We start from the raw sequence: 12205 nt of genomic DNA, 5'->3' as shown, positions 1-12205 counted from the left end.
AGTGCTGGGATTAAAGGCGTGCGCCACCACGCCTAGCTCCAATTTAAACCTTTCTATAAAGGAATAAATTTGGGTAATGTTAACCAGAGAAATCAATACAAGTTTGAGGCTGCCCTAGGTTACAAATCAAGTTCAACGCCAGCAAGGCAACATAGTCAATCTCAAGGTGATTGACTAAATCACGGAGTAACTAAGTAACTGATGACGACCACCATGATCACTGAATAACTAAGTAACTGATGACAACCACCACCAAGTCAATCACTGAATAACTAAGTAACTGATGACGAAGACCACCAAGTCGACCACCACCGTCACACTGCTCAAGAAATACTCACTTAAAGAGGGGCTAGGTGTTGATAATGTGGGAGAAGGTGGAGGCGAAGGCGGAGGGCATGGTCCGGGCACTGCAGTTTGCACGGTGAGGTTAAGATTGAAGGTTCCATTGAGCACATATGTGTGGTTTAAAGTGTGATTGTTGGAGACAAACAGGCCCGTGTTGTCCCCAAAGTTCCACTTGTAGGAAATGGCAGAGTCATTGAGGAAGCGGCTGGGATCATGAATGAGGACATTGAAGACGATGGGGAGGTCTCGGAGGAAGATCTCATCAGACAAGTTCCGGTCATTCTTCTGGGACATGGTCACGAATACAGGGATCTGATCTAGAAGATACAACACAAGAAAAAAGGAAAACAGGTGGCTCGCCTATGAGGGAGGGCTGTAGAGATGCTCTGCCTGAAGACCAAAACTAGACCTCCTCATAGGTAAGCCTTAGAGTCTCCCAGCTGCCAACATGTGGGCCAGCACAGCACAGAATTACATAGCTAAGCTCTGCTGGAGTCCAGATGAGCCTCACCCGAACCCGTCTTCCTCCACTGCTGTGGAGTTCACGCCACGCACCTGTTATCACATACACGTCTTTCACCTTCGAGATGGGAATGTATGCCCGGCCATATCTTCGAAAGACAGTCACTTCCATGACCTGAGGGCCAGCCGTCAAGTTGGCTGTGTTTATAGAAACTCGTGCTGAACACCGACCCAGTTTTTGGAAATACTGACCTGTGGAAGGATGGACATTTCGAGTTACTGGTAACATCACATGATCTTTAGGCAGAGTTGTTTCTGAAAGGTTAAAGGTTGCTCTTCGGAGAGAACAGGCTGGAAGCTCCTAAAGGGGTCTGGTCCCAGCCTTGATGCAAAATCTGATGCAGCAACTTTACGGTGCATGCAGGTAACAACTGCTCACAGCTGGTTAGCGTGGAGGAGCTCTACAGAGGGACAATCCAGCCAGTTCCTAATTTATAGATGAAGACTATTAGGTTTAAGTGCTTTGCACATGCAATTCATACTCTTCCCTTAGGACTCATTTAATGCCATGGTGAGGTATCTGCAAGAGTTTTAATAGGTTCCTGTATCCACAAATGTGCCTTGTTTTTGTAGCAAATTAAAAGCACGTGATGTAAGTACATGGGCATAGCTCTGCTTAGGTTTTCCAGGGAGACTGGAATTCCACTTCCTAGAAGGACTTGTACTGAAACCCAGCAAGACAAGAAAGAGCAACAGCAGATCACAGATACGGATCACAGATATGAAGGGAATGCACTGCCCACAGGAACACAGATGCGTCATTCCGTTTCCCTCTGCAGCCATCCCTGAAACTCACGGGTGCTGGCCACAGCCACGGCAGGTCAATTGACCGCAGAGCCACCATGGCACCAAGAAAGCCGGTTTCAGCCTGGCATGATACCCGGCCTATTCTGTGCTTTGTTCAGTGGGAGTGCTTTGTTAATCCTGAATAAAAGGATATTCTCTGAGAAAGGACAAAACCTTTAGAAATCCAGGGGTTGCTCAACTGGAGCAGATTCTGAAAATTTAGCCTTAGTTGGCTCCTGGTGGTGGTGGTGGTGGTGGTGGTATGTGTGTGCATATGTGTGTGTGTGGTGTGTGTGTGTGTGTGTGTGTGGTATGTGTAGTGTGTACATGTGTATTGTGTGTGTATGTGTGTATATTTCTGGTATATGGCATGCATGGTGTGTGTGTGGTATGTGCGGTATGTGTGTGTATGTATGTTATATGTGTGTGGGGTGTGTGTGTATGTTTTGCTGATTTCGTACATGCTGGGCGTGTATCCTCCCACTCACCCATAGACGTGGCCCTCTGGTAATATACTGAGAATTCAGCAGCCTTGTTAATAATGACCTAATTTTGTTACTCTTAAAATAACACTTCACTAATAATTCAGCAAAGTGAAACCTTTTATGGTTTTTAGAAAACCGAGGGTAGACCATGACAGAAAAGAACAGTATCTATGTTGTTCTAGATCCACACATTGATGTATTATTCAGTCATTAAAACAATTTAAGGACTTTTAAATAATATAGACAAGTGCTACAATAACAAAATAAAATGTGTTTCCGTTATTATTTTAAACAAGAAATATTAATACTTAAAATGCCATTATTCAATACCAATCATGTCTGATGTTGTTTGTGAATGATTTTTATATTTTGTATATGCTCTTCTATGTTTCCAAATTTCCCACAGAGAATATGCTTCTTTAACTTTAACTAATTAATTTAAGAACACTAACAGATTAATGAATAAACAACCATGTGCCTTTCAAATACATTTTTTTTCATAGGACTATGTTAGGCTAGTCTTCGTTTGTTGTTGAAGAGAAAGCCAAAATCTCCCCCTCTTGTTCTCATTTTATGCCTGTGGTGTGCTGCAGACATGGCAAGCTTAGCCAGGATTTCATTTCCCCTCACTGTTCACCAAGTAAGGAGAAGAACAGAGGGATGGGTGTTACAATTTCAATTAGAGAATAAGAAAGGATAAGGTCTAATGTGAAAGGAACGTAAAAAGCTAAGAGTTTGTAAAAACCAAACCAAGTGTGTGAAAGACGTAGACGAAGCTCCATTTCTTCCATCCATAGGGGCGAGGGAAGGGCCTCCTGTCCGGGAACCTGAGGCTTTGGCTGCTGCCATCTTCCCGGTCACCATCATCTGCCCCTGCAGTCCAGTTGTAGACATACAGGTCAGACGTCAGCCCCAAATCTAACCAAGAACAAATGGGTCGAGTTAGTTTTCTGGTCTCCTAATGCCCAATGGTCAGCCCCCAAACACCTCAGTTTCCCAGACCCACGGTAAACGCCGCTACGGGGCTAACATCATCATGTTCAGAGTCCACCCACCGCGTACTGATGCATTCCCGTCTATCTGCTGTATGTCAATAAAATGTTATATTATTAATTTCCAGGAAACTTCCATCTGGTGATTTTACTTAACACACGCATCTCCCTTTTGTGTCTCTGAATCTCAGTGTTCTCCAAAACGACCTACAGGACACACCATCTTCTAGTGTGGCACTCTGTCCTCAGCTTCTTTCCCTCACTCACTGATATCACAGCCAAGTCCTTTAGCAGAGGACTGCTCTTAGGAGGGTATTACCTCATATAATCGCAGTACCACGCCTACCCCAGCAAGGCCTGCACATCACCAGGTTTACAAAAACCTGAAGGGTACAGGCAGCTCACCACGTAGGAGAAGCTGTGCCAGTGTCTGAGTAATCTCCGTGATTATCTGAGTTCTTGAGAGTGTACAGTTCTCACAACATAATGGTCCTTGGTGTGTTTGTGCTCTTTTAACATGGATGATGAACACAGCTCTTTAAGAGCAGAGGAAAATCAGAACCACACATGCAGTATTAGTTCCAGCAGAACGCCATTTACTTAAACATTGGCAGACAGAAATGAACCAATCAGCACACTCTATCAGATGAGCCCTGGGTGGGGTTTTTGTTTGTTTGTTTGTTTGTGTTTTGGTCAAAATAGTTTCAGGTAATACAGGAACCTGCACATGGACAATAATACATTCATTATCCAGGAGACACAATACAAGCTCGGTGTGACAATGGAGGAGATGTAGGTTGGGTTTTTGAGTAGGGGTTGGATGGAACCCAAGCCCTACACACTCCAGGCAAGTGTTCATTCACTGAGTTCATCCTGTCCCCATAGTGTAGCACCCAGGGGTTACCTGGGAAGAGCTAGAACCAGGGATGGGGAGATGGGGACTTCAAAGTGGCTGTGATCAAAGTCCACGATGTACAGTAGGAGAAGTGTTTTGTATGGTGAATACAGGCTATTTAAAAAGGACGTGGCCCTGAGGAGGAGGATGACTAGGGTGGTGACAGCTCCTGTGGGCATTAGGATTGTGGGCAGAGCTTCAGGAGCAGAGCTGAGCCTCCCTACCGTTCCTGCAGTTCTTCTCATAGACGATATTGCCGTTGGCATCTTCCTTCTGGCATCTGGGGAACACCAGGTTCACCACAAAGGTGATATTGGAACCCACCAGGGCCGGTGAGTCACTGGTCAGGACTGCTTGTACACGGCCTCCTAGGGCAGGAAAAACGGAGTGCGTTTCCCTCGCAGGCTTCTCACCAAGTGTTTAATAGAGTTCTGCCTGTAGGTAAGGACCATTCGACCCACATGCCTCTGTACAGTGGTTAGCTATTTCCTGATGCTAACTTTAGCTTCCACAGTACACTATCATAGAAAAAATAAGTCAGAGTAGCTAAAGGGTTTTCCAATCATAGAAAAAAAGTATTCACTGAAGATAAGAACAAAGTGGGCTGGAGAGGTGGCTCTGTGGCAGCTTTCAAGTGGATCCTGGTTCAACTCCCAGAACCCATGTGGCTGATCGCTCACAACAATCTATAACTCCAGCTGCACGAGAGCTAATGACCGCTAATGGCCTCCCCAGCACCAGGCACACACGTGGTGTACAGATATGCACCAATACACACATTAAAAAAAGAGACCCTTTTGGATTGAAGAGGCACGAGTTGAAAGTTTGTAGTCTTTAATCTGAAAACCAAATGACTGGAAGACTTGACTTCCGGCCTGTGTGGGGTGATTCACTTTCTGGTAAGCTTCATCTCTGGATCTCTGGGCGATCAGGTCATGTTGTAGCTTTTCTGGGGGTGCCTACGCTATATGCTATAGTCAATAGGCTGGAGGGCGAATCTGGCCGCTCTTAAAATATTCAAAGACCTTGGACACGTCTGAAGTCCAAGTGATTTTTGTGACCCTTCAGAAAGTGGAGCTGTTGAGGGAGGAGGGAAGCTTGCCAAGCTCAGGGGCTGCTCACTTCGCACCCAGTGCACTGTCTCTCGCCAGAGCCCCACCCCTGGCATCTGCGGGGGAGGAGCTTCCCACTTACCTTCCCAGGAGTCCTTCCACCGGCCTTCTCCCCTCCTCCACACCGGATACAGGTGTTCATCCCATTCATTGTCATCCGAAGACCAGCCACGTAATTGGTTGTGCTCCCTCATGTGACCCGGATACTGCTCATGACCCAGCACATCACGAAATCCTGTGTTAGGATTTGAAAACCAGATTTTGTCAATTCCACTACTCAGCACTTCTGTGTGAATGGTCGATGGAGCTTTTCATTTAGATCATTGGGAAGCACGTGGATAATCTAGCCAATACAGCAAGTAAAGAAAGGTGCTTAAAAAATGAGTCTTCATGGGTGTGTTGGTGCACACCTTTAGTCTCAGCTCACAGGAGGCAGGGACAGGCAGATATCTGTGAGGATGAGGCTAGCCTGGTTTACATAGTGATTTTCAGGCTAGCCAGAGTCCCCACCCCAGATGTCTACTGAGGCTGGCGAGTGATCTTAGCAGGTGAGGTACCTTGCCGCGGACTTCCTTCCCTGGAACCCACAGGGCAGAAGGGAAAGCAGCGATTCACAGACTTATCCACGGACCTGCACACGTGTGTGCCCGTTTCCCTGCCCAGCACAAATAAGTAAATATAAACATAAACCAAGTCTACAGAAAGTGTTTTTAGAGAATTACAAAAAAAGTCATCAATTTTTGATATTTATAGCATCTCACTACACGGCCCTGGCTGTTCTGGCACTCACTGTGTAGACCAGGCTGGCTTCAAACTTGCATAGATACACCTTCCTCTGTTTCCTGAGTGGCTGGGATTAAAGGCATGAGCCACAAGGCCCAGGCTTAAAGAGAAAATTTTGGCAGCCACCTTCTCTAAGCTTTACTTAACATAGCCTCCAAATATTTAGGCTCGGTAGTAGTATCAAGAGAGAAACTTGGACGGCATTTTCCTCGTACAGCTTTGAATCCTTTCCCAAGCATTTACTCTCTTGTCTACAGGATGCAAAGCCTGGGGATGCTCCCAGGATGCCAAAAGGCAAGTGTGTTAGCATGGGAGATTCCGTGGAAAGACTCTATGGATACATTGTGGTGAATGTGCTCCATATACATTTGTGGAGTAAGGCATTAGCATCATACCTGAAACCAGGAAGTGGAGACAGGAGGATTGCCATGAAGTCAAGGCTTGTCTGGGCTAAAGAGAAACAAACACCCTCTCCCCCAAGAGGCCCTTGTATAGTCTACGCTTGTTAAATAGAGAGGTTTAAAAACATGTCATTTGAGGCTGGACATGGTGGTGCAGGACTAAGGTCTCAGCACTTAGGAGGCAGAGGCAGACAGATCTTTGTGAGTTTGAAGCCAACCTGGTCTACAAAGTGAGTTCCAGGACAGCCAGGGCTACACAGATAAATCCTGTCTCAAAAGACAAAAACTAACCAAGCAAAAAACCCACATTACTTGGGTTAGGGTTGTAGCTATTTCTTTTACTAGTTCCAAGACTTTAAAAATGCATTTGAAGCTCTATTGTTAGGTATAACTGCATTTAGAATTACTGATTTATTGATTGAATTGGCTATTTTTATTAGTAATTAACTCTTTGTTCTTAATAATATTCTTTGTATTGAAGACTACTTTGCTAGTGTTTAATATATATTATATATAATATATGTATATGTATATATGTATATATAAAACCCTTTTCCATTGTTTTACTTTTTTTCAAAAAAGACTTCTTTACTCTTATTTTATGTGTAGGTGTCTTGCTTATATCTATGTCAGTGAACTATGTTCATAGTGTGGCCATGTTCTGGATTCCAGAAGAGGGCACCGGATCCCCTGGAACAGACAGTTGTGAGCTGCCATGTGGGAACCTGGGTCCTCTGAGCCATCTCCCATTCTTTTACTTCTAGCCTGCATTTATTCTTATTTAATGTGAGGGTGGTTTTGTTTTGTTTTGTTTTGTTTTGTTTTTGTAGGCAGCACATAGTTGGTTGTGCATCTATAAATCAAATCTGAAAATCTTTAACTTTTATCTGAAGTACTGAGGTAATGTGCATATGTTGAAATGACAGGCATTCTGCATTTGAGCCTACCATCTTTTTTTATTTAAGTTTTATTGCATTATGATGAGAAAGGATACATAATTTCAATTTATCTGAATTTGTTAACATTAAAGAACACATTTTGAGTAGATAGACTTACATTACATTCTTCTTTCCCTTTTGTACCCCAGTTCCTCCTAGAGAGCCCCCTTCAATACCTGCCATACCTTTCATTTTTTATCATATTCTTTAAAATTTATAAAATATTATAGCAATAAAATGAGTATTATAAAAGTTGTTTGATATAAAACAATCAATTGAATAGTCTTATGTAGATGCTTGTCTATAGCAATACTGAAAATACATACTTTTTTCTCAATATAAATTTTAAATAACTCCAAATATATTAACGGTATGATATTTTAAAATAATATATCACTATTAGTTTTTTTAATGAACATAAATAAAGTCTTTTTGTGTTCTGTTTTTAGTAGAGCTTACAATCTCGGCTCTTACTGTGGTACAAACCTAAAATAAGAATAATTTTTGGACACTGGCATTCATTGTAGTGAGTCTACCATCTTGATTTTTATCTATTTTCTCTTTTCCTGTCTCTTATCTATCCATCATGATGGATTTCCTATCCATCTTCTCTACCTGTCTCTACCTTCTTCGCACAGAGACAGGTGGATGTCCTGTTATTGTGTATGTCTCGCTTTTTTTTTTTTTTTTTTTTGCAGGTGCCCCATACAGAATTCGGACTTGTGCCAGGCAAGCAATGCAAGTAGGATTGGACTCAGAGTCACGACGCAAGGTCTCTGTCATCCACAGGCTGTGTGATCTCAGGCCTTCAAATCAGACATCCCCAAATCAGTGTCAGGACTGTTCCCACCTAGATCAGCCATTAATTGAGGAATGGGCACAAGGTTTCTCAACAAACGTTTGTAACTGCAAGTTCACTTTGGAGATATGTGTTAACGGAAGAGTTAAGCTGCTTCCGTTCAAACTAACTTTAGAGATGAGCACATCTAAGTCTAGAGAGATGGGATTTGCCAGGATCTTCTTCAATCTGATGCAAAAGTGGATTCAGCTCCTTCCATGACCAGAACGATCTCTTTTCGCTGTTTCAGAGTCTTTGCCCACAGATTCTGAGGTAGACGCAATCTGTGCAAGATCAGGCTGGGGTGTGACCCAGTGGTACAGTGCTTGCCTGGCCTGCAAGGGCCCTGGGTTTGAACTTCAGCACCACCATAAACGAAAAACAACAGTGACAAAACCGCACAGATTTCTCCTCTGTTCCTAAACTTCAGAAGTCAAAGAAAAATACGGGGGAGCAACGGGGGCGGTGTGGGTCGGCGGGGACAGAGATGGATGGACAGGGAAGCCAAGAGCAGACTCGTTCAGTCTGCCCTGGCAGAGTTCACACGAGACACAAATTCGTTCAACAGAGGAGCTGGAAAGATGACTCAGTGGTTAAGAGTGCCAGGAGCACTCGCACAGTACTCTAAGTTTGAATTTTAGCAGCCATGTCCGGGGCTCGCAAACGCTCCCGCTCCAGGAGATCTGGCGCCCTCTTGTGGCCTCTGCAGGCACCACATCACAATAAAATATGTCTTTTTAAAGATTTAAAAATGAAAATTAACCCAATAAAGAAAAGATATATTTTTTAAAAAGCAGCAAGCAGGCTGGGCGTGGTGGCGCACGCCTTTAATCCCAGCACTCGGGAGGCAGAGGCAGGCGAATTTCTGAGTTCGAGGCCAGCCTGGTCTACAGAGTGAGTTCCAGGACAGCCAGGGCTACACAGAGAAATCCTGTCTCGAAAAACAAAAAACAAAAAACAACAAAAAAAAAATAAATAAAAATAAAAAATTAAAAGCAGCAAGCAGAGATGAAAATATAAGGATTTAGGACTAGGCAAAACTTATTAGATGAACACCAAAAGTATAACCCGTAAAAGAAAAAACTGATGTATGAAACCTTACTCAAGTAAGAAACTTCTGCCCTGTGACATCCAGTAGAAAGAAGTAAAGGAGAAGACCACACTTCCACCAGTATTAAAAAGCAATTCCTATTTGAAAATGGGAACAGACAAGAGAGAACACTTCAGAGGATGTATGGACACTGAATACTAGAGGACCGTTGACGGAGTCCCCTGCAGACCTATCGAGCCGCTACCACCAATTGCACCACCACACACTGCTGGCAGGAACCTGAGAAAGTGGAGCCACCCTGCTAAATTCTACAAAGACTTGATGTAAAGTAAGCACTATATAACTTGTCCAAATTGTATTCTTTAGTACAAATCCAAGGAAAATGGACATGAGAAGCCATAGCATCTTGACTTGGAATAACTCTCTGTCCTTTGGTGGGTGAGCGGCTATACCTTCTGACCATGGGCTACTACTCAGAAAGAAAAAGGAACAACATATTTGGTACAGCAATGTCAATAGATCTCCAGGGAATCATACTGAGGAGAAACCCAAGTCAATGTCTAAAGTTCATACTGCAAAATTCCATTGTGTTGGACAGACTCCTAGTGGCCAGGGATTGGAGCTGGGTAGAGGAGGGTATTTGGCTATAAAAGGGCATGGGTAAAGGTTGTATTGGAATCCGTCTGAATTATTTCTTTCAATTTCACATGAGTCCACCATTAGCCTAAAACACAGAAGTTCAACTTACAACCACACAAGCCCGATAACAAGCAAACTATAACGGGAAAATGGGGCATGGGGGCAGGCAGAGTGGAGGTAACCCTGGGTCAGTTACCTTCTCTTCACCCCAGCTCCCCGATGCTCGGGTTGCTCACTACCTGCCTCCTACGGTCAGGATTGCTAACCCCTACAGGGCTTGCTCATCGTGTCTGGAGTGTTTAGTACAGTATAAGATGAGCCCAAGAATGCCTGGGGATTTGAGACTTAATTAAAAGCTCCCCCCCCCCCCAGTTCTGGCTACTGGTTGAATTGGGTTTTTGTTTTTTCTTTGGGGGTGGGGGGTTGGTTGTTTTTTGTTTTCAAGTCAGGGTCTCACTATGTAGCTCAAACTGTCCTAGAACTCACTATGTAGACTATGCTGGCCTCAGACTCACAGAGACCTACCTACCTCTGCCTCCTGAGTGTTGGGATTAAAGACATGAGCCATTTATCCTGGCTTTGGCTACTGTTTTACCAACCCTCAAACTGTGGGTGAAAGGACTTTGCTGGCTTTTCCTATTCTTGTTCTTCTAGGCTATTATAACTTGTCGGCAGGAGATATGGAGTAGGGTGGGAGAGGGGGAGGAGAGGTGTGTAGCTCTGTCCTTAAAGAATGCCATCGAATGTGTGTTCTGTCCACATACCCTTACTAGAAGATCTCCCAAGACTCTATAGCCCACTTTTGCAAACGAGGAAAAGGAAATTTATTGACGCTAACTCACTCAGCCCAGCCTAGCAGCTGGCACGTACTCAAGGCTGTCCTATCCCAAAACCTGGCAGGAAGGACACTGGGAGAGATGGCATGCTTCCCCTTCCGCCTGCTCTCTGTGTGACCTGAGCGAATTCCTGGCCCTCTCTGTGGCCTGTGGCCAGGTTTCTCATCTGGGAAAACCGGATAATTCCAAGGTCAGAACCCCCCTCGCTCTGTGAAGGCACCACACCTAGACACAAGGTGGGCCGTTCCTTTTGTCAACCCGCTGGCTGCAGTCTCTGGGTTTAAAGTCCAAACTCAGAGGTGGAGTCTCAGGCAGGGCGCCCCAAGTCTGGGGCATCACTGGCTTTGAGCATCCCTGGTTCGGGATGCGGTTGTGATGGGGCTGGGCTGCTTGCACCCTTGCCTGGCAATCCTCGGGTTCAGGGACCACAGAGGTTCCACTCTGCCTGGCCTGGGATCCACCCCAGCCGGGACGACCTAAGAGAGTACCTGCCTTGCACAAGACAAAGCAGGGAGAGGAGATACTCCTCTCACTCTGGAACTACCCGGCAGCCAACCAGGCGGCCACATTCGGGGTCAGGCAAGGTTCTGGTCCTGGCTGGTCTCGGGCCCCTGGAAGTGAGGGGCCTTCTCTTCCCCCTGCTCACTAGCTCCGCTAAGAACCAGCCGGCTACACCCCCGGCCCGGACAAGTGGGCGTGCTGGAGCAGGACTCCACCCCGGCTGCGCACAAGGATGCTGGACCAGTACTTCCAACTCTAGAAGATGCCTCTCATTCACCAGGAAGCTTTCTTAGTAGGGCCCCTGCCATAGAGTCCGCCCAGGGTGGAGCCCCGCAGTATCTGCACAGAGTCCTCAGTATCTGCAATAAAGCAGCAGTTGGCCCTGCAGCATGCAGAGGATGGGATGGGGTAGGGGGAGTTCCACAAAGTTAGCCAGAGCCTCATTTAAGAGCTCCGCCCTGTGAGCGGGAAGCAGATAAGGGTGGTTTGAGAGACTTGCTTTATTCTGGGGTGCAGGCTGTCCTCCCCTTCCATCCTCAATCTGGCCAGAGTGGAAAAAGCTTACAGGGGCCTCGTGGCTTTTGCTCTCCGCAAGTCCTAAGCTAAGAACACACTCCCAGCATTTGGAACAGACCCTGTCTGTGGTCCCCCAAACTCCAGTCAAGGGGCCCAGCCCATCATTTGGATGGAGTGTAAGCGCCCAGAGAGGACGGGACTCACGCTTGGCCGCCTGGAGAGGCAGTCCTGTAGCCAGCAGAAGAAATCCCAGGACCCCGCAGAGACTTTCCATGCTGACTCGAGCGCCTGCAACCAGTCAGGGCTTGACTCTGACTCCCCAATCCCATCCACCAGGAGTCACAGTGTCAGCCTCCTGCGATTCGCTCTGTTTTATGAAATACGGGCCAGAGGGAGATCATGTGATGTTTTAAGCAGTGTGGCTTGATCTCCCGAATTCCGTCTCTTAACAACTCGTGCTCATGAGTCACTTGCCCCTGGCATCTATTTATTGACTTCGGATGGGATGCAGGGTGTTTCCATTTTGTGATCCCACATTTGCTCCTCCCCCCTTTCTCCCCCTCCC

The 12205-nt window shown here is 45.6% G+C and overlaps 1 protein-coding gene across 2 annotated transcripts in view; it reads right to left on the bottom strand.

The window, feature by feature from the left end:
- Positions 1-11986, bottom strand: part of Gpnmb (glycoprotein nmb) — a 20240-nt gene extending 8254 nt beyond the window's left edge. Inside the window, exons 1-6 of one of the 2 annotated variants that reach the window (XM_029535220.1) lie at positions 11845-11986; positions 5220-5372; positions 4250-4393; positions 2889-3056; positions 901-1059; positions 336-662 (exon numbers count right to left, since the gene is read on the bottom strand). In XM_029535220.1, the coding sequence (XP_029391080.1) occupies positions 336-662; positions 901-1059; positions 2889-3056; positions 4250-4393; positions 5220-5372; positions 11845-11914 (1021 nt within the window). In that variant the 5' untranslated portion in view covers positions 11915-11986. The remainder of the gene's footprint in view (positions 1-335; positions 663-900; positions 1060-2888; positions 3057-4249; positions 4394-5219; positions 5373-11844) is intronic. The other variant, XM_021190893.2, reaches the window with a different exon arrangement.
- Between the last annotated feature and the right edge of the window lie 219 nt (positions 11987-12205).

This window comes from Mus pahari, chromosome 2 (genome assembly GCF_900095145.1).
Source record: "Mus pahari chromosome 2, PAHARI_EIJ_v1.1, whole genome shotgun sequence".
Classification (NCBI taxonomy): Eukaryota; Metazoa; Chordata; class Mammalia; order Rodentia; family Muridae; genus Mus; species Mus pahari.
This window is presented reverse-complemented; position numbering and strand designations above follow the sequence as displayed.